At 43.0% G+C, this 22,775-nt stretch overlaps 2 protein-coding genes across 21 annotated transcripts in view; both read left to right on the forward strand.

Annotated features, from left to right (window-relative positions):
• The window catches only part of LOC121869098 (solute carrier family 23 member 1-like), a 56,676-nt gene that overhangs the window by 30,502 nt on the left and 3,399 nt on the right, over window positions 1-22,775 (forward strand). For 5 of the 20 annotated variants that reach the window (XM_042370257.1, XM_042370258.1, XM_042370264.1 and 2 more), the window contains 2 exons: window positions 10,011-10,198; window positions 10,521-11,107. The gene's annotated coding sequence lies outside the window, so the exon portion shown is untranslated. Of the gene's footprint in view, window positions 1-10,010; window positions 10,199-10,240; window positions 10,270-10,520; window positions 11,108-22,775 lie in introns of those variants that run through there. The other 15 variants (XM_042370266.1, XM_042370269.1, XM_042370268.1 and 12 more) reach the window with 12 other exon arrangements.
• Window positions 1-22,775, forward strand: part of LOC121868973 (solute carrier family 23 member 2-like) — a 25,749-nt gene that overhangs the window by 1,917 nt on the left and 1,057 nt on the right. The window contains 8 exon segments of the mRNA XM_042370006.1: window positions 2,340-2,466; window positions 4,641-4,723; window positions 5,118-5,231; window positions 5,799-5,938; window positions 6,883-6,922; window positions 6,925-7,089; window positions 8,465-8,582; window positions 8,786-8,853. Of these exon segments, the coding sequence (XP_042225940.1) occupies window positions 2,340-2,466; window positions 4,641-4,723; window positions 5,118-5,231; window positions 5,799-5,938; window positions 6,883-6,922; window positions 6,925-7,089; window positions 8,465-8,582; window positions 8,786-8,853 (855 nt within the window).

A 22,775-nucleotide genomic window follows, 5' to 3' on the forward strand; every position in this document is an offset into this window, starting at 1 on the left:
GGGCTGCCTAGTATGGACCAATAGACCTACAAGGGGCTGCCTAGTATGGACCAATAGACCTACAAGGGGCTGCCTAGTATGGACCAATAGACCTACAAGGGGCTGCTTAGTATGGACCAATAAGGCAACTGCAGTTTCCTCTGTTCTTACACGCAATAGGAAGTTATGCGTTGCTAGTGTTTTTCAAGTCTTCGTGGGCAATACAAGTGAGAGAGAGAGAGAGAGAGAGAGAATAGGTGGCTAGGTCGTACTGAGAGAGAGAGAGAATAGGTGGTTAGGTCGTACTGAGAGTAAGTAGCTAGGTCGGCGTACTGAGAGAGAGAGAGAGAGAATAGGTGGCTAGGTCGTACTGAGAGAGAGAGAGAATAGGTGGTTAGGTCGTACTGAGAGAGAGAGAGAGAGAATAAAATTAGTTGGAAGTCGTACTGGAGAGAGAGAATAAGTCAGTTTGGAGTCGTACTAGGAGAGAGAGATAGGTGGTTAAGGTCGTGCTGAGGAGGAGAATAGGTGGCTAGGTCGTACTGAGAGAGAATAGAATTGGATTTAGGTCGTACTGGAGAGAGAGAATAGGTGGTTAGGTCATTACTGAGGAGAAGATAGGTGGTTAGGTCGTACTGGAGAGAGAATAGGTGGGTTAGGTCGTACTGAGGAGAGAGATAGATGGCTAGGTCGTACTGAGAGAGAGAATAGGTGGCTAGGTCGTACTGAGAGAGAGATTAGGTGGTTAGGTCGTACTAGAGAGAGAATAAGTGGATTGGAGTGTGCAGAGAGAGAATAGAGTGGTTAGGTCATGCTGGAGAAGAGAATGGGTGTGGTTGAGTCATTACTGGAGAGAGAGAGAGATAGATTGGTTGGGTCACGTACTGAGGAGAGAGAGAATAGGTGGATTTAGGTCGTACTGAGAGAGAGAGAAATGGGTGGATTGGGTCGTGCTGGGAGAGAGAGAGAGAGAATAGGTGGTTAAGTTCGTACTGAGAGAGAGAGAGAATAGGTGGCTAGGTCGTACTGAGGAGAGAGAGAGAATAGGTGGATTGGGTCATTGCCAGGAGAGAGAGAATGGGTGGTTGGGTCGTACTGAGAGAGAGAGAGAGAGAGATAGATTGGATTGGGTCGTACTGAGAGAGAGAGAGAGAGAGAATGGGTGGTTAGGTCGTACTGAGAGAGAGAGAGGAAGATAGATTGGTTGAGTCTGCACAGAGGAGAGAATAAGTGGATTAAAATTAGTACTGAGAGAGAGAATAGGTGGTTAAGTCATTACTGAGAGAGAGAGAATAGGTGGTTAGGTCAATACAAGAGAGAGAGAGAGAGAATAGGTGGTTAAGGTCGTACAGAGAGAGAGAATGAAATTGGCTGAGAGAGAGAGAGAGAGAGAGAGAGAGAGAGAGAATAGGTGGCTAGGTCGTACTGAGAGAGAGAGAGAGAATTGGTGGCTAGGTCGTACTGAGAGAGAGTGAGAGATACATAGAGAAACCACTTTATCTCTTGCAGTATTCTCTTAAGTGTACTCATTATAAAGTGTACTATTATAGTAGGAGTAGGTAGTAGGTAGTAGGCAGCAACCAAACAGGGAGGTACTACCGCCTGGGAAGATATTGGAAGCATAATGTGTTGTCTAATGGTAGACCCTGCTGCCATATGTGACCAAGTCCCAGGTTGATGATCTGACTTTCTGCCTCATTTACACACAATTGCAGGTCTCAATTGTTTCTCTTACCTTGACAACACAACATACATATATTGTTTCTCACTTTTGATCTTTTTTTCATTTTTGTATTTATAGTTCTTTATTATTAAAATTATTATTATTATTACAGTTACTGTATCATTATCATTAGGTTATTATTTTATTTTTGTTTGTTTTATCATAAATTTTATTTATTATGAATTATTATGACTATTATTTATTATTATTATTATTATTACATTTTCGCCCCCCAGGCCCCGATGTGGGTCAGTGACCTGTGTCCGGGTGGGCTAATCCCCGTAAAAAAAAGAAGATACAATGTACTCAAATAACCTTAAATGTACTCATCTATTACATGTACTCTCCTTATCTAATAGGAACTCATGTTTGTACTTCATTTTAACCTTTAAAGTACTACGATCTACTAATGTGTACTAAAATGTACTCTCATATACTGTACCAATATTTAATCCCATGTACTCTCCTATACAAAGATGTACTATTCCTTACTAATTTATAACACCATGTACTAAAATGTAACACCATGTACTAAAATGTAACACCATGTACTAAAATGTAACACCATGTACTAAAATGTAACACCATGTACTAAAATGTAACACCATGTACTAAAATGTAACATCCACCCGTACAGGAGCTATCGGGGCATTACTACGATGGATTAGTCCCCTGGTGATTGTACCGACAGTCACTCTCATTGGCTTTTCGCTGTACCCTGTCGCAGCTAGCAAGGCATCCTCTCACTGGGGTATCGCCTCTATGTGAGTTACTGTCTATTTTTGTGTGTATCCGTCTGTTTTTGGTTCTGTATATCTGTTTGTTTGTATTTTTACTGTTTGTGGTTCTCTGTCTCTCTCTGTCTATCTTTCTTTACTGTTTTCTTCTCTCTCTCTCTCTCTCTCTCTCTCTCTCTCTCTCTCTCAATATGCACTATATATATATTAAGTAACAGTGTATGGAAAGCTATGTTTATATATGTAAAAAATTTCTTTCAAAAGTTTTAAAATTACAAAACCAGAGCCATGAACTACTGAAACTGACTTAACGAGAACTGCTGAAACTGAGCTTAAACTTGTCTAGAACTACTGAAAATGGCCTTAAATTTGACCAAAACTACTGAAGCTTACCTAAAACTCACTACAATTCCATCATTACTTTAAATCCATAAATATCATCCCCAGACCCTTAAAAATACCTTAATTCCACTCAGAACCCTTTAAACTGACCCCAGATTCCACTCAGAAACCCTTAACCAATCCCAGAACCCTTTTAGCAAACTATTAACTCCTTAAACAACCCCAGAACCCCTTTATTAATCTTAGAACCCCTTTAACAATCCCAGAATCCTTTTAAATAACTCCGAATATCATCTAGAACCCCTTTACATAACCCACCCCATTTTGTTTTCCCCAGGACGATCGTGTTACTGGTGTTGTTTTCCCAGTACCTGAGCGAGGTGGCACTACCTGGGTTTACCTGGTCAAGAGAGAGAGGCTTCACCCGAATTAACATCTACGTCTTCAAACTCTTCCCGGTAGGTGAGGTAGGGGGGAGGGGTGTGGTGAGGGGGAGATAGGGGAGGTGTAGGTAGTAGGAGTTAGGTAATAGGAGAGGAGGGAATTGAGGAAGGGGTGGTAGGGAGGAAGAGGTGTGGGGGTATTAGACGGGAGAGAGGAGGATGGGACCAAGGGAAAAGTGAAAGGGGTAGGTAAAGGAAGTGTGTGTGTGTGTGTGTGTGTGTGTGTGCGTATACAATAGCCAATGTCTATAAAGGGCCTGTGCTGTATAGCCTTGGGGTAGGTAGGTGGGTGGGTGTTCTGTGTGTGAGGTCAAGTAACCCACGAGTCTTGATGTTGCACACGCACCTAATGGAATATCTCATCCACTGGTATTGTCATGAGGGACGTAAATAATGAACCAATCAATATCTTACTTAAAAAAGGAAACAATATAAACAGCGTATCTTACTTTAACCAATAAACAGACATCACTAGAAGCAACCCTTAAATGATGACGTAATAGATTTTAACCAATAAACAGACATCACTAGAAGCAACCCTTAAATGATGACGCAATAGATTTTAACCAATAAACAGACATCACTAGAAGCAACCCTTAAATGATGACGTAATAGATTTTAGCCAATCATATCGTCTTTGAGAAAAATAAACACACACTATTTTGTTTTTGTTGATGGTAGTAGGCAGCTACCAAACAGGGAGGTACTACCGCCTGGGAAGACATTGGAAGCATAATGTGTTGCCTAATGGTAGACCCTGCTGCCATATGTGACCAAGTCCCAGGTTGCTGCTCTGACTTTCTGCCTCATTTACACACAATTGCAGGGTCTCAATTGTTTCTCTTATTATTGACAACACAACATACATATATTATGGTTCCTCACTTTTGATCTTTTTTTATGGTTTATTATTATTATTGTTATTATCATTGTTATTTTATTATTATTTTTTTATTTGTTATTATAAATTTTACTTCTCTGAATTATTATTATTATTATTATTACATTTCAGTCCTCCAGGCCCCTTATGTGGGTCAAAGCACAAGTGCCAGGTGGGCTAACTGCAAAAAGGGGGGCTTTTAGTAGCACACACACACACACACACACACACACACCACACAGGTAAACCACACCCACCAACTCCTTCTGTAAGTAAGATGAAAATGAAATAGTCTCTCTCTCTTCACTACCCTCTCTCACACAGGTACTGTTGGCGGTGGTATGCAGGCGGAACGTGCTGGATCTTAACGGTAGACGGAGGTCCGTACTGATGACAACCTCGCCAGATCTGATCTCATAGACTAGATATGATCACGGAGTCGTCTTGGTTCCATGTTCCCTACCCCAGAGTATCTGGTGCTAGAGATCCTGTAGAGGTGTTGTGAGTATCCTGAAGGTGCTGTGAGTATCCTGAAGGTGCTGTGAGTATCCTGTAGGTGTTGTGAGTAATCCTGAAGGTGTTGTGAGTAATCCTGAAGGTGTTGGGGAGTATCCTGAAGGTAAGCCAGGAGTATCTGAAGGTGTTGTGAGTATCCTGTAGGTGTTGTGAGTATCCTGAAGGTGTTGTGAGTATCCTGAAGGTGTTGTGAGTATCCTGAAGGTGTTGTAAGTATCCTGTAGGTGTTGTGAGTATCCTGAAGGTGTTGTGAGTATCCTGTAGGTGTTGTGAGTATCCTGTAGGTGCTGTGAGTACCTGTAGGAGTTGTGAGTATCCTGTAGGTGTTGTGAGTACCTGTAGGTGTTGTGAGTACCTGTAGGAGTTGTGAGTATCTGCAGAAATGCCTGTTCGTATCTGTATAAGAATATCAAGGACCATTTATACTGTACTAACCCATCTACACCACTTTACAGGTCAGTGGGGGCAGGCACTAACCTACCTACACCACTTTACAGGTCAGTGGGGGCTGCCTACAGTGAGCGTGGCAGGAGTGCTTGGTATGTTGGCTGGTGTCCTCGCAAGCATCGTGGAGAGCGTTGGTGACTACTTTGCTTGTGCTAGATTGTCTGGTGAGTCTCTCTCTCTCTCTCTCTCTCTCTCTCTCTCTCTCTCTTCTCGACTGTCTTCGTTCCTTTCTTTCTCCTTTACTTTCCCTTCCTACTTCCTTTATTCTTCTCCTCGAATTTCTTCCTATCTTCTTCCTCTTACCTAACATCCCTGTCTTCCTCCTTCTCTCTCTCTCCCTCCTTCCTTCCTTCCATTGTTTCCTCTTTGAATTAATCTGAGGTCAATTAACTCTCACTGTGAATATCATGTAAAGTCTGTGATTGGCTATTTAGTGACAGATCCTGGCTGTGATTGGTGGAAAAAATTACGTGCTAATAATAGAACCCTAACTGTGATTGGCTATTTAGTGACAGATCCTGGCAGTGATTGGTGGAAAAAATTACGTGCTAATAATAGAACTCTAATTGTGATTGGCTATTTAGTGACAGATCCTGGCTGTGATTGGTGGAAAAATATGTATAAGTTGATCTTGACTGTTATTACTTATGACTACTTAATGTAAACAACTTCTAATGATTATTTAATGTTTACACCTTGTTTACATTGTTTACTCTCGTGCTGGCCCGCAGGAGCGCCGGCACCCCCCAAGCATGCCATCAACCGGGGTATCTGGATCGAGGGACTTGGCACTATTCTGGCAGGGCTGTGGGGCACGGGGAGTGGCACCACTTCCTACTCCCAGAACGTCGGGGCCATTGGTGTCACCAAGGTGGGTATCCCAGGCTGTTGGCAGGTCACGGGGGCTCTTGTGAGAGTCCTTACTTAACCTAACCTAACCTAACCAAACCTAACCTAACTCAACCTAGCCTTACCTGACCCGACCTAATCTAACTTAGGATTAAAAAGCATAACAATGGAGCCTATTAGGAAAATGTCTTATTTTCACCAGTGTCTATTAAAGCTGGGTCCCAATAACACTGTGCCCCAATAACACTGTGACCCAATAACACTGTGACCCATTTAAGCTGTGACCCAATAACACTGTGACCCAATAACACTGTGCCCCAATAACACTGTGACCCATTTAAGCTGTGACCCAATAACACTGTGACCCATGAGGACCCATATATGAACAGGTGTATAGAACATCTGTGTTATAATGGACACGAGAGGAGGGGTGTGTGGACGGAGGGTAAACCACAGTGTGCACAGTGTGATTATACGCGATTTCCTGTTCTATTGTACACACTCCCGCTTGTGTCACACTCTGAACCATGAACAACCTCCTCTCCCCCCCTCTCCCCCCCCTCCCCCGTATATAGCCTTGACGAGGGTAGGGAATATATCAGTAATGGGATGTGGTTTATTTTTTTAGAAACTATACTTGGTGATGTTCAGGTGATTTTATAGTTAAGGACCTACCTGACGAAGTAACCAATGTTTGTATGTGTCATGTATACAGGGGGACTCATAACCAAAGGCCTATCTGACGAAGTAACCAATGTTTGTATGTGTCATGTATACAGGGGGACTCATAACCAAAGGCCTACCTGACGAAGTAACCAATGTTTGTATGTGTCATGTATACAGGGGGACTCATAACCAAAGACCTACCTGACGAAGTAACCAATGTTTGTATGTGTCATGTATACAGGGGGACTCATAACCAAAAAGACCTACCAGATTTAGCAACCAACGTATATGCATGTACAGGTTGGGAGCCGTCGTGGTGCAGTCCAGCGCGCAGCTATCATGCCCTGTGTGGCCTGGCAAAGGTCGGGGCTCTGCTCATCACCATCCCAGAGCCCATCATCGGCGGCATCTTCTGTGTGTTCATCAGCCTCCGTCGGCTCAACCTTCAGTACGTCGACCAACCTCCAGGAACTCATTGGCTTTTTCTTCGGGATGGCTCTGCCCATGGTGAGAGAGAGAGAGAGAGAGAGAGAGAGAGAGAGAGAGAGAGAGACAGTGTGTGTGTGTGTAGTGTACAGTGCATCATTGTATCGTGTGTCAGTCTTTGTCAAGGGATGCAAATAATTATATAGTTAATACACCCACTTACACCACCTACACCACTTACACCACTCTTACACGTTTAACCTAACCACCATTCCAGGACCACTAACACCTTTAACCACCACGCAAGCATCACTAACACCCATTACTTCCTCTACAGTGGATGGCGAAACCAGAAAACCTGAGAATTATCCAGACGTCAGTACCTATGTTGGATCAGGTGTTATCGGTACTGTTGAAGACGTCCATGTTTGTAGGAGGCTGTCTCGGCTTTTTCCTTGACAACACTATCCCAGGTAGGTTGGTCTCCTCACCCCAGCCATTCTCCTGTTCTCACCCCCAGCCACCTCCTGTCTCACCCCAGCCACCTCCTTGTTCTCACCCCAGCCACCTCCTTGTCTCCTCACCCCCAGCCACCCTCCTGTTCCCTCACCCAGCCACCTCCCTCCTGGTCTCACCCCAGCCACCTCCTGTCTCACCCCAGCCACCTCCTCCTGTCTCACCCCAGCCACCTCACCTCCTTGTTCTCATTCCAGCCACCCTCCTTGTCTCACCCCAGCCACCTCCTCCTGTCTCACCCCAGCCACCTCCTGGTCTCACCCCAGCCACCTCCTTGTCTCACCCCAGCCACCACTTGTTTCATTCCAGCCACCTCCTTGTCTCACCCCAGCCACCCTCCTTGTCTCCCCACCCCAGCCACCCTCCTTGTTCCCTCACCCCAGCCAATTCCTGGTCTCACCCCAGCCACCTCCCCTCCTGGTCTCCTCACCCCAGCCAAGTAATTAAGACCCATTTCTGCCTTAACTGACGTCATTAAGACCTATCCTTACCTTAACTAACCTTGCTAATTGCTATCCTTACCTAACCTAACTAAACTCTATCTCAACTTGACCTGACCTGACGTAATCATTATTAACCTCTGTCTTAACTTGACCTGACTTGAACTGGCTTAACCATTATTAACCTCTATCTCAACTTCACCTGACCTGACCTAACTTAACCAATATTAATCTCTACGTCGACTTAACCTGACCTGATCTATCTTAACCATTATTAAGTTATATCTCAACTTAACCTGACCTAAATTAACCATTATTAAGCTCTATATCAACATGACCTGACCTGACCTGACCTAACTTAACCATTACAAACATTTATCTCAACATGACCTGACATAACCAATATTAACGTCTACCTCAACTTAACCTGACCTAACCTAAATTAACCATTATTTTAACTATTTCAACTTAAGCTAACCTGACCTGACCTTTCTCTCTAGGGACGGACGAGGAGCGAGGGATGGTGGCGTGGAAGGATCAGTTAAAGCCCCCTAGTGAAGAATCTGCCATGGACCATTCTTGTTATAACCTTCCCGTAGGCATGGACACCGTCAGGAGGTAATGTGTAGGTTTTGTATCCGTCTGTTTGTGGAGGGATATTTTTGGTGAGTGTGTGTCTGTGTGAACCTAATCTAACCTAGTCTGTCTGTGTCTGTTTGTGGGGGAGTTAATATTTTTAGTGTGTGTGTGTCTGTGTGAACCTAATCTAACCTAACCTTCATCTCTCGTTTATAATGTTACAACTGTTTAATATATTACAGATGGAATTGGACGAGGTATGTACCCATATCCCCTACGTTTATCGGCTGGGGGTTCGTAAGGAAGAGGTGTATGAAATCATCAGCGTAGAGGGTGCCACTACTACTATCACCACCCACAACTACAGCTACTATTACTACTTCACATCACCACCACCATCACTATATTAATACTACCATCACCATCACCACTACTACTACTACTGCTACTTTTTTTTTCTTCCTGTATAATAACCTCCAGCCTCCTCTTATTAACCATGCCACCAATTTTACATCATATGACCCCCTTCCCCCCTCACCCCCTCAGTGTCACCCTGACGAAGGAGTCGATAAATAAAGTACTTCTTGGGCGATAGAACCCACAGATATCATCCACAGAACCCTTCCCTCCTCCCTGACGAGATCCCCTTGTGCCATCTCCAGAACCACCAGCACTACCCCCCAACAGAACCACCAGCACTACCCCCCAACAGAACCATCAGCACCTCACTAACAACAAATACACTCCGGGAAACTGACAGACAAATGGACAACAACGTCTTATTGTATCTACCAAACACAAGCCAGCATAAGACGACGTATCTTTAAGCTTTACGTCGTCATATAACCAGGGCAGCAGTGCAGAGATCCTGTAAATTTGGCCTAGAAACGCACACACTCTTTATTTTTTGTGAACGAATGCTAAGAAGAAGCTACACTGACAGGAAAACAAATTAAGATGAGCAAAACTTCAAGATAAATACTTTAAATGTACAGAAAAATACAAATGAGATACTTTAGTCATATAATTAAGGATGATGTGATAATAATAACATAAATATTAATGGGTAAAGTTGGTGGTAGGTGGGTCAGGGGAAGGTAGGGACTGGGATGGATGGAGGACTGTGGTCGCTAACCCTCAGATATGACGAAGGAATTCTGATAATGCGGTCCTGATGGTTAAAAGATGCTCCTATAGTACATTATGTTGATCACGTGGAAATTAGTCCCAACCTTACTTAACCCCCGATAGCATTAGGAGGGCTAATCTTCATGTGATCCATTTGTGTCCTTAGCAACCGTGCCGCTTGTCTGAGCTGTCACGGTTGCTAGGGACAAATTTAAATGGGTTGAGATTAGTCGATAAGTCAATTATTCTCGAAATTTTATGACCCCCCAACAAATTATCTCACCTCACTTGCGGTCATAACTTTACCTCACAAGATATCATGACCCCACATTACAACAGGTCATGACCCCACATTACAATAGGTCATGACCCCCACATTACAACAGGTCATGACCCCACATTACAATAGGTCATGACCCCCACATTACAACAGGTCATGACCCCCACATTACAACAGGTCATGACCCCACATTACAACAGGTCATGATCCCACATTACAATAGGTCATGACCCCCACATTACAACAGGTCATGACCCCACATTACAATAGGGCCAGACCACATATACAGGTCATGACCCCACATTACAACAGATCATGGACCCCACATTTTGCAATAGGTCATGGCCCACATTACAACAGGTCATGACCCTTATTATACATAACAGTCATGACCCCACATTACAACAGGTCATGACCCCACAACAGGTCATGACCCCCAATTACTGCAATAATAGGTCACAGTGACCTCTATTATTACAATAGTCATGACCCCACATTACAATAGTCATGATCCCTTACAATAGGTCATGATCCCCACATAATAGGGCCATGACCCTTATTAGCAACAGGTCATGACCCCACATTACAACAGGTCATGACCCCACATTACAACAGGTCATACCCCACATTACAATAGGTCATGACCCCCACATTACAATGGGTCATGACCCCACATTACAATGGGTCATGACCCCACATTACAACAGGTCATGACCCCCACATTACAATAGGTCATGACCCCACATTGCAATAGGTCATGACCCCTACATTACAATAGGTCATGACTCCACATTACAACAGGTCATGACCCCACATTACAACAGGTCATGACCCCACATTACAATAGGTCATGACCCCACATTACAATAGGTCATGACCCCCACATTACAATAGGTCATGACCCCCACATTACAATAGGTCATGACCCCACATTACAACAGGTCATGACCCCACATTACAGTAGGTCATAAACCCCACAAAATGTCATCACCCTACCTAACATGTCATGACCCCATCCCATTGCAGGTCATGACCCCATCCCATAACAGGTGTGGGGATCATGACACCTCGGCCAGTGAGAAGTTATTGTGTGACCTCTGAGTCTTCCGTTTGTTTCTGTATGCAATGTTGTCTCAATAAAAGTCTTTGAAAACTATTGTGAATTTTTACTTAAAGAAATGTAAGTTTGTAACGTTGTGTGTGTGTGTAAAACATCACAGATGACATGTAATAGACAGTAGGCAGTCGGCAGCTACCAAACAGGGAGGTACTACCGCCGTGGAAGATATTGGAAGCATAATATATTGTCTAATGGTAGACCCTGCTGCCATATGGCATCACGAAAATTGTGACCAAGTCCCAGGTTGCTGCTCTGACTTTCTGCCTCATTTACACACAATTGCAGGGTCTCAATTGTCTCTCTTACTATTGACAACTCAACATACAAACAGTATATTGTTCCTCACTTTTGATCTTTTCATTTGTGTATTTATGGTTCTTTATTATTATTGTTATTACAGAGTTATTATTATTTTATTTTTTTATTTTAAATTTCATCTACTATGAATTATTATTATTATTATTATTACTTTTTTGCCCCCCAAGCCCTTATGTGGGTCAGTGACCTGTGCCCGGGTGGGCTAATGCCCGCAAAAAAATAAAAAATAATTATATATATATATATATATATATATATATATATATATATATATATATATATATATATATATATATATATATATATATATATATATATATGCAAGTAAATCATCGTAGGTACGTGATCCTTGTACATTGGGTATATATATATATATATATATATATATATATATATATATATATATATATATGTAAGTGTACACAGTGCAGTGCCAGGAGTTGCTGCAGGAGGAGCTTGCTGAGGAGGTCCTAAGTTAAAAGAGGAGTCATTGAGAGGGTGGTCCTGTTGGGGTGGAGGAGCTTGCTGAGAGGTCCTGTTGGGTGAGGAGCTTGTTGAGAGAGCTTGTTGAGAGAGCTTGTTGGTGAGGAGCTTGTTGAGAGGTCCTGTTGGGTGAGGAGCTTGTTGAGAGAGCTTGTTGGTGAGGAGCTTGTTGAGAGGTCCTGTTGGGTGAGGAGCTTGTTGAGAGGTCCTGTTGGGTGGGGAGGAGCCAAGTGAGAGGTCCTGCTGGGGTGAGGAGCTGCTGAGAGGCCCTGTTGGGTGAGGAGCCATTGAGAGGTCCTGTTGGTTTGAGAACGTTGGGTAGAGTGGTGATGATGATGATGATGATGATAATGAAGATAAAATGGCAATGGTTTGCCATGGGAAGGGAGAGAAGAGGTAAGGTAGAAGGAAAGTTATGAAACGGGAAGTAAAGTAGTAGAGAATAAGAGCAGATGGGCTATCCACCTAGCAGAGACGATTTGATTGGCTGTGGTGAAGGCCGCACTAAGAGGTCGCCCGAGCTCAAGGGAACAGGGGGGGGGGAGGAGGCAAAGCTAGCTAGCAAGGGGGTGTTTGTTATTGTGTTAGTTGGAGAGGTCTACTAGGTCCTTGTGTAACTAGTGGAATACTCTCATCTTTTGTGTACTATTTAGTGTACAATAGTTATGGCTCTTGAGGGTTATGGAGAAGGCTTTTTGGCCACCAGCTGTGTGATCTTGTGGTGTCCTCTGTTTTTAGTCGATGGTATATTTCGTCTTCCATTACTTCTAGTTTGTACCATACTGCCTGTGCTTGGCTGTATGTTCTTATGTTCAGTGGTAAAATATTGTATTTTTCGTGAAGCTCTTTAATTTTGGTTGTGTATGGGGGACGTTGTTTGGAGGCTCTGCGGATGGCTTTGTTCTGTGTTGCCTGAAGTTTTAATTGGTTGGTAAGGCTGATCGTGTTTAATGGTATTGGCGGGTATTCAAGATGGGGGCGGACAAGTGCTTTAAATAGATGTAGTTGTATTTTCTCTTCCATTTTGCCGAATCTTCTTAATGTGGTAAGCTGTATTTGGGTTAGTCTATTTCGTTCTGTTATGTGTTTATTTATTCCTGTTCTTGTTATTGTTAGCCCCAGTATTTTTCCTTCGTTTGAGTATTGTATTTCTTCGTTGTTTACTGTGATTGGTGCTGAGTTTATCCTGGAAATGTGTATGATTTTTAGTTTCTGTGTATTAGTTTTTATTTTCCATCTCTTCTCGTAATCATTTATTTGTATTATGGCGCGAGCTGTTTTTAATGCCATCATCTGTTTGGCCTTGCCTGGATGGCGGATGATCTGGGTGACATCATCAGCATATGCGATGTATTCATCGTGAATTGGTGGCGGCATGTCTGAAGTGTAGATTGTGTAAAGAGTTGGGGATAAATTACTTCCTTGTGGTACTCCACTATAAAGTGTGAAGCTTGGGCCTTTGTGATTGCCTATTATAATGTGTGCTTCTCTATTGTCCAGGAAATTACACAGTAGAGAAGTGAAGTTGTTAGGGAGTTCTTGATTGGTTATTTTATATTTAGTCCCAAGTGCCAGACCTTATCGAACGCTTTTGCCACATCCCTTAAAACTATGTTGCACTGTTCTCTATTATGCATTGCGTTTGCAATACTTTCGTATATAAGGGCTATGGTTGTGTTTGTTCCTCTGTGTTTCCTGAATCCGTGTTGTCTAGGGTTGTATTTGTATTCCAGTTCCAGGTGTGTTCTTAATCGGTGGTTAATTATTTTTTCCAAAATTTTTCCCGGAGTTTCTAAGAGGGAGATTGGTCTGTAGTTTTCTACTGCTGTGGGGGCTTTTCCCGGTTTTGGTATCAGTCTGATAATTGCTATCTTGAATTTCTTTGGGTAGTAGCCTGAAGCTATGGATGCGTTGAATATATTTCTTAGTAGAAGTACCATGTTGCTTGGTAATTGCTGTAAAATGAGTTTATTTATTTTACTGACTCCAGGAGCCTTGTTCTTAAAGCTATTGAGTGTTCTTACTATTTCGTCCACCGTGATTGGTTTGTTTAGTGGGGACATGTCATCCAGTGTATTCAGGTCGATCGTGGGGCTCGGTTGCCAAATATGGGTTATTTGCGACATATGGTTGGATACTTCCCTCTCTGTGGTCATGCAAAAGTTTAAGTTTTCTTCGTTGGTGATTTGAAAAATCTTACTCCAGAAAGATCTAAATTCCGGTTCTTGTTCGGTTGGTTCTGTTAATTTGACTTGATTACTATTTATTATATAGTTTGACTCGTTGCTGGAGGTTCCCATTAAGTGCTTTATTTCCAGTTCGGTTTATGGTAGTTTCCTTCCGTTTATGAAATCAGCTTCTGCCAGTTCCTGTTGTATGCTTCTTTTGATATCTTTTTTAGTTGTTCGTGTATTATGTTGTATATGTTTCTGTGTTCCGGTGTCCATCCCTGCTGTGTGATTAGTTTAATTAGGTTGCTAAACTGTGTCTGTATGATTCTTGATTGGTGTGAGTATTGAGGGTGTGGTAATGTCCGGTGAGTGGTCTTGGGTATGTTGTGTTCCATGGCCTGGCTGACGTGCTCATACCATATATCCAGTGATTGGTCTATTAGAGAAGTATGCCCGTTGTCTAATTGTATGGGTTGCGGGTTATTTAATTCTTGTTTGAAGTTTTCCCAGTTAGCCCGGTTATAGTTGAATCTTAGCCTGGCTGGGATCTGTATTGGGGCTGTGGAGAGTGTGGCTATGATAGGGAGATGATCACTAGTGGATATTGGGCCGGGTTCGAGTAGTATGTTTAGGTGGTGGTGTTGATTTGTTAACACGAGGTCTGGGTATCCTGTGTGGCCTGCTCTGATGTACGTGGGGAATTCCGGTCCGAGGTGTACCACGTTGCCGTGGCTCACTAGTGTGTTCAGGACCCGGCCTACTGCGTTGTTGGTATGGTGTCCTAGTATGCGGTGTCTAGCGTTGAGATCACCCAGAAAGTATGCAGGTATGTTCCTCCTCATCAATCTGAGCATGTCTGCTATTGGAAAAATTGGTCGTCTTGGAGGGAGGTAGCAGGTGCCGTTGTGCTGTTAATTTCTATTGCCAGAAAGTTTTCTTGGAATGTATCATGGATTTTATGTTTTATGCTTCTTTTAATTGCTATGGCAACTCCATCTTGTAAAGGATTTTGGCTGTTTTTTTGGTATATTCTGTAATTAAATATCTTGATTTTATTTGAATTACCCCTGCCGTGAGAATTTACTATGATGACGTCTGGGTCCAGGGTACGATATATGTTGTATAATTCGTGAGCTCTTGTATGTGTCCAGGCCACAGGACATTATGTTGAATTATTTTAAGTCTGTTGATTTTGAATGGTGATGTCTCGAGCTTGTTTGCGGCTGAGGTGTATTTATATGGTTCTCTAGGATCAGAGAGACGAGGTGCGAAATGAGCGGCGCCAATCACCGCGCAGTTCGCGAGTGAGGCCTGGTCTGTGGAACTCGCTGCTGTATGCCACGGCACTATCTCTCCCACTGCAATTCCCTTCCTAACTTCCTGCTCCTTCCTCTGTCATCTTCCCCGCTCTGACTTTCGCTACCAACAACTTTTTGGAGCTTCTAAACTTGGAAAGCTGATTGGCTAGTAAGCGAACGGCAAGTGATCAGTCAGCAGTTGTAGTGGATTCCTCCCTTACAAGCACCGAACCTTCTCGAATCCCCCAGCCTACGCCTCCAGCGCCGCCCACGGAGCGGGGGTCAACTATCTACCCACGCCTACTCCCGCCGTATAAGGCTTGACACCGCTGTGACCATCCTCTTTTTACTACCCAGCGCCACCAGCAAGCAACACCTCCGTGCCAGCCGCTCCCGTCAGCGACCTTGGCGTCCCTCGAGCCGCGTGCCCTCACTCTGGGCACCCTCACCACCCAGCTCTCTCTACTCAACGCTTATTACCATGCTACCTACCCAGCAACAAGCTGCATTGTACATCCAATACAATATGTATACAGTGAGCACATTGTGAGTTTCCTTTCTCCATCCCATCCTGAGTGTGAACCAATATCGCATACCCCTACAGAGTATCCACTACAGCTTCAACTGCTAAAGTCTTTAAATATCATCAAAATACTATAAATCCTGTACAAGTCAACAAATTTCAAATAATTAAAAAATACCAGGGAGACCTTTGTCAAACTGTATTGTAGATTATATCATAGTACACTTTCTACCAATATTTTACGTCAAGTGATGTACACTGTACAGTAGTACAGTTTTCAAGAAACTGTTAATTTACTTATATAACAGTACAGTGTCATGCAAAATATCTACTCTTACTGAATAAGTCACACATGCGCGGTGACCGCGACCAGCAGTGAGGTGGAGTGGAACCACCTGGTGGGCTAATTGGTGGAAGAGAATGAATCACAATTACATGCATGTATAGAGTGAAACCCAATGTGCCTCTATATACATGCTGCTGTTGTATTGATGGTTTGGCTTGTTGGAAGGCATACAGGGCGGACAGAGAGAGAGAGCTGTCAGGAGACACCACAGGAGGACAGCTTGTGGGGTCGCCATGCCTGCCAGCGGAGGAGAGGACCGCCAGGCAGGCGGAGAGGAGGCTGCGTTGGGTGCTGCAGAGGAGGACCAGGCAGGTGGAGGAGCGATGGGGCTGCCAGGCAGCGGCGGAGGAGGAGGTGCTGGCTGCGGCCAGAGGTAGGAGAAACAGATCACCACGAGGTCAGGTCTTAAATAGCGGGGGTAGGCGTGGCTTAGCAGTTGACCCCCGCTCCGTGGTGTATGGCGGCGCTGGTTGACCTAGACCACGAGGCATACACTGGGGAATTGGTGGGGTCGGCTAGGCAGCGACAAACAGCATTTGTAGGGGAGAATTCCACTACAATACTCCCCCTTCCCTCCAGGCTGTGTAGGAGACTTGTTGTCTGCAGAGTTGCATAGCACATGTGAGGCAGAACGGGCGGTGCATGCCTCATGTGAGACAACGGCGATGGCGTGATGAGCCGGTCGCTGGATACAACTGTCTAGATACACAATATCTGTGGGAGTAGAGAGGGAGAATAAGGGTGTGTGGAGGCGATGAATGTTGTGCTTCCCTCACGGCAGGTACAGAGTCGACAGATGCGCCTGCTGGGGTGTGTGGACCTGGGTCAGGAGCAGGGGCTGTGTCAGCAGCAGCGGATGAGGGCTTGTGACAGCAGCTGGGTCCACGACAGCAGCAGGGTGCAGAACATTAGCAGGGAGTACCTGAGGGAGAAAAGAGGGGTGTGTGGGTCCGCACTCAGGAACAGAGGCCGCATCAGGGGCGGCAGGGGTTACTGCTGGGCCGGGGTCGGCGTCTGAGGCAGGACGGGTGTGCTGGGGTCGGTAGGACGTGGTGCTTAGGGCAGGAAGAGGAGCTGGTGTCTGCTTAGAGTAGCAGAGCTGCTCTAGGGTGTCTAACCTGCGGTGTAGAGACAGTAGCTGTAGAGCCGATGAGAGCTGCTTCTGGGTGGATAAGCCAGTCTTCCATGTTGCTTGAAGACTGGGAGCGTGATCAGTTTCTCCTCCATCCTGTGTGAGTGCGAATCTCCGGGAGTCACCATTTGTGGGGTATGAGATGTTTGGTTCACACTCAGGATGGAAGAGGAAACTCACAATGTGCTCTCTATATACATGTTGTATTGGATGTACAATGCAGCTTGGTGCTGGGAAGGCAGCATGGTTACAAGCGTGATGTAGAGAGAGCTGGTTGGTGAGGACGCTCAGAGAAGGACAGCTTGTGGGTCGCCATGCTCGCCAGCGGGAGAGAGGACCGCCAGGCAGGCGGAGGAGCGAGGGCCGCCAGGCAGCGGCGGAGGAGGAGGTGTTGCTGGCTGCGGCTGTAGGTAGAAAGAGAGAGATCACCACGAGGTCAGGTCTTAAATAGCGGGGGTAGGCGTGGCTTAGCAGTTGACCCCCGCTCCGTGGTGTATGGCGGCGCTGGTTGACCTAGACCACGAGGCATACACTGGGAATTGGTGGGGTCGGCTAGGCAGCGACAAACAGCGTTTGTAGGGGAGAATTCCACTACACACCACACAATATAGTCTTCACCAGTTGGTTCCACTCTACCCTGCTCTGGTCGCGGCCGCACCCACCTATTTCGTGCGATAGATATTTTGCATGACACTGCGTTTACAGATTTCTCCGCTTCAAGTGAATGTATTACATTAATTCAACGCCCTTGTAAAGGGGTGCCAACACGGTTTTATTGTCGGGACGCTCTCGCTTAACACAATTACCTACGGTGCTGAATGTTTAGACTCAAATTCTGGAACATGGTGGCAGTTTCGAGAATGTGTTTATGGGCTTTGCCAAGGGCTTCGACAGCGTAACCCATAATGTTACGGGATTTGGGTAAGTGTCCTAGCAAACACTGTGTGGTGATTAAAGAGAATGAACTGTCTTAAAAGACGATTAATTTATATTTATACTGAGGGTCCTTGAGCTTGTTTATCTTATGACTCCCTCGTGTTTACAAGGCTGATTCCTCGCTTTGGATTGTATCCTTAGCGATAGATGGAGACCAAGAATAATGACATTTTTGATAGGTGTTTGTACGAGTTCGTAGCAAAAAACTGAATTGGTTATATATATATATATATATATATATATATATATATATATATATATATGCCATTTATCAGCTTACCAGCCCATCGGTCGGTTGGTATATGGTCTATCCAGTGTTTGTACAGGAGGAAACCGGGTACTGGGAAACGTGATGTTTGGTAGGTGAACGGAAACATAAGTCATAGGGAAAAAGGTCACATGACTTGTACACATTGACAACACATTATATATATGATGGCATTGCTCGTAGGTTAGGTTATTTCCGTGCCTTTTTTTCTGTGACTTTTTTCCTGGATTCGTTTGGTAGGGTCACACTGGATAACACCCATCCCACGTGCGTCCGTTACCGTTGCTACAGCCTTAACTGCATAACACTGTTGATTCTATGAAAGCAATTAGGATTACATCTTTTCTGTAACTTCAGTATGACAAACTTCTTTGGTAGACTGGAAACAAGAGTTTACTGGTGATGAAATACCACATGATTCAGTTAAGTTTTGGGTTACTGTGGATAAATATGAAAATGCTGCTGGAGTCAACTGTTTTTCTAAACTTATGCAGATGGTTTTGAATGCTCATGTATTGCCATTAAATAATACTTTTGTGGAGATAATTTTTTTCCCGGCCTAACAAATACCAAGACAAGCAAGAAACAGGTTCTCCTAAGAAACCATGGAAGCTGTGTTACTAATTAAGAGTCATCTTGCTGTGATAAAATATGCTACAATAAGTTTCAAATAACTCATAAGATGCTTAGTTTGTTCAACAACTCGATGTACAAGAGCAGCAACTGCAGGAATGTGAAGATTTTGAGGAAATAATGCAGGTTACTTACCAGAGACGCCTTCAAACTGGACAACACTTAGTATTGATAATTATAATGTATAATCTAAGTTTCTTTCAATATATACAGTCGGTAAAATATTATCCTCATCCTTACTGTGTGATACAGTATGACAAAACAAGAAAGTTTTGATAGAGCCAACAGAGACGTAACCGATCACCTAAGCGGCTAACGAGCCGATCAGTGGTGGAGAGAATAAAAGTAAAGTAAAAGTAACGATTGGTATCCCCTTTTTTAGTTTAACAAATTTATTGGCAGAGCTTGTAGTATAGTTTGCCTATTCTGAGTAATTCAGTCAGGTCTTGGTATCCCTGCTCTTTTTCATTGTTAGTCATGTATTATGATTTAAAATTATTTGTTATATACTTTTGTAGGCCTAATAATTAATATGATCAAGATTAATTACACAGCATTTGGTAAAATAGGGGTTTAGCCTTATATTTGACCATTTTAGAAAAAATATTTGGCCTATTTTAGAAACGCAAACCTGACATCCTGAATAGGGTACACATGTATGACGTCACTACTCTCAGCCACTTCTCCAGCTGACGTCCGGGAAAACATCACAACCTTCACCTCTGTCAGCTGCTCAAACTCTCCCGCTGTGTATTATAACGGGAAAAGGTGTCATATATATTACTGACTCATTCTTGGCTATAGTTAATGTTAGTTCTTATATTAGGGGTTAATTTTATATGTTTCATGAATTTAAAAGAGGCATGATATTCACACGGGATAAATATGTGGAAAAAAGCCTTATCACCATCTTGAGTATACTGTATATACACAGTTAACTTATAAGCAGCTTATCTTACAATTCAGATACCATTTTCATTACATGGTGCATAGAGCGAGTCATAACTCATCCCAACTGAACTAAGTTGTGAAATATTTCCACGTCTGGAGAGTTTCGTAGAATTTTAGTTCAGGGGCAAAGCTTATTATTTTTTTTATTTTAGTTTTTGACATCTTTATGCTTTTACGGCGGTTTTTGACGTGTTTTGAATGATTTTGATCTTACCTAACATACCGTACCCTAACCTAACCTAACTTAACTTAATGTAATATAAGAAAATCATCAGAAAAAGATTTATATTGAGTGTAGTGAATTTCCGGAATTCTGTTGTTGCTGTTTACTGTAATATTACCGCCACAAAATCCAGGAACTATATCTAACCTAACCTAAATTCCTAAGACTCCCCGGATGACCAAAACTAAATACCTTTTTTTAATAATCTTTTGATTTGGTAGCATATATTTCAATATGTACTTGGTGGTCCCCAGTACTTTTGAAACTAATTATAGTTCAACAGTGTTGGGTGGTGATAGTGTAGGTATATAGTGCAGTTAACGGGTTGTCCGGTCTTCTCGGACTATTCCTTGACACTGGGTCATGCAGCTCGTTAACTCAGTGTGTGGTCGTTGTGTTGGCAACAGCTTCTACACCTTAAACAAATCCACGCCTAGGTGGCCTGTGGGCTGGCCATCCTCGTTACATGAGGGGCAACCATTATAGTCCTGCATTAACCCACAACTTTAACATTTTCTATATCATGTTTCTTACTACAAGAATCTCCCAAAACAGGTGGAGGAATTGTTAATTTTGGTGTAATTTTATTTCTTAATCGGTTTGCACATAGGCTTCTCAGTCATTGACCGAACGCTTCCCAGCAACCTTACCTAACCAAACCCACCTGACCTAACCTAAAATAATTTACTAAATGTAACCAAAGGTAAAATAGTTCATCCTAGGATCAGTTTGTTTAGTTGGTTAATTTTATCGAAAGCAAATCATATAATGTAAACACATTAGTATGGCTTTACTGAGGGTAATACTTTATGAAACTGATTTGTGAAAAGGAGCACCTTTACGAAAAATTTCTACAGAAGAAAAGTGTTTTCTTCTCTTTTGAATATCAAGGAACCAGTGGAATAATTGTTTTTGTTTTTTTGTTAAGAGTGAAAGTAGTTCATGCATGTGTGGATACCATAATCACATTCCTTCTGTTGATGTTGAGATAACAAAATTATACCCTAACCAACCTACCTGACCTAATGTAGAATAATGCACTTCCATCCTTGGATAGCTGCATAGAAGCAGCTTAGATATAAAACTGCTAAGGCAAAATCACCTAGCTAAACCATTTCCACACTAACCTGGCCCTTAGGCCCTACCCCTCTTCTGTACTAATAGCTGATTGGTTCATAGAAAATTCAAACTAAATGTGTTCACAATTAGTAAGTAGACCTGTTATTATGTAAAATAATGTTAAATATATTGGACTATCAAAATGCAAATCATTTCTAGGCATTAGCACTTCAGAGAGGATGTTAGAATTTAAATATTTATTATAAAAGGTCGATATAAATACATGCTTATACACGCGCAGCCTCTGGGCATATTTCTTAGCCTGTGTTAAGGGCAGCAAACTTTGGAAGTGGTGAGGAGTTAGCAGCTGTGTGGGTGTACTGGTGGCAGGGTCAGTAAACAAAGCCCTGCACTTCCCCTCACGACCGCCTCACTTCACTCTCTCTCCATATCACACCTTGCGTAATGGCATTAACTGACTTGGAAGAGTGTTTTGGGGGGACAGAGGTTGCTGAAATAGGCTAATGTGGCTTGAGAGGTTGAAATTTTGTCATTTTAAATACTGGACACAGTATAAATACTTTTGGGTTATTTCAGTCAAATTCTTTGATGTACAGTGATCCCTCGGTTAACGAACGCCTCGTTTAACGAGATTTCGGTTAACGATTTACCTTCCATAAGATTCTTAACTTCGGTTAACGAGCAATCCCTTGATTAACGAGTTTTTTACGAGCTGACTTCAACATGATTTCGCTTGCATTTGGCGGTCCACCAGCTGTAGTATTAGTCCGCCAATACAGTAATTGGTTTTAGGGCTTAAATTCCTTACTATTTTAGTAAATATCAAGAAGTTTATACTATTCAATAATTTAAAAGTTTAATATTAACTTTTTAATATTTTTAACAATTATTGAACATAATTGAAGGTAAGAACCAGTTTCAAGCATGCCATCCAGCCTGTTAACACACCAGAAAGTAGTCTCTCTTCGTTTCTTTGCAGTGGAGTGTACATCTTGCTTGGAGACTCTTCAACTAAATGCTTTTTGTCTGTGTTTCCAAGCAAATTATTGGTCATTTTGAAATATATTTTATATATTGACAATATATAATGCAGTGCAGCATTGATTTAAAGAAAATAATCTTGAATTAAACCAGAGAGCTAAAATTTTATGGGTAAAATGGCGCCATGGGGTGACTTCTCTTCCACCCCAATGCCTTCTTTTCTTCCTTCTCCTCCACCCCATTCTAAATCCCATCATCATCATCATCATCCAGGAGCCTTCTACATACACACCTCAAAGTAAGTGAACTTTTCTACCATTTTTGTTGAATTTAGGAAATTTTCGGTGAGCTGGAACCAATT

The sequence above is a fragment of the Homarus americanus genome, unplaced genomic scaffold (assembly GCF_018991925.1).
Source record: "Homarus americanus isolate GMGI-L3 unplaced genomic scaffold, GMGI_Hamer_2.0 scaffold24694, whole genome shotgun sequence".
In the NCBI taxonomy this organism is placed as follows: Eukaryota; Metazoa; Arthropoda; class Malacostraca; order Decapoda; family Nephropidae; genus Homarus; species Homarus americanus.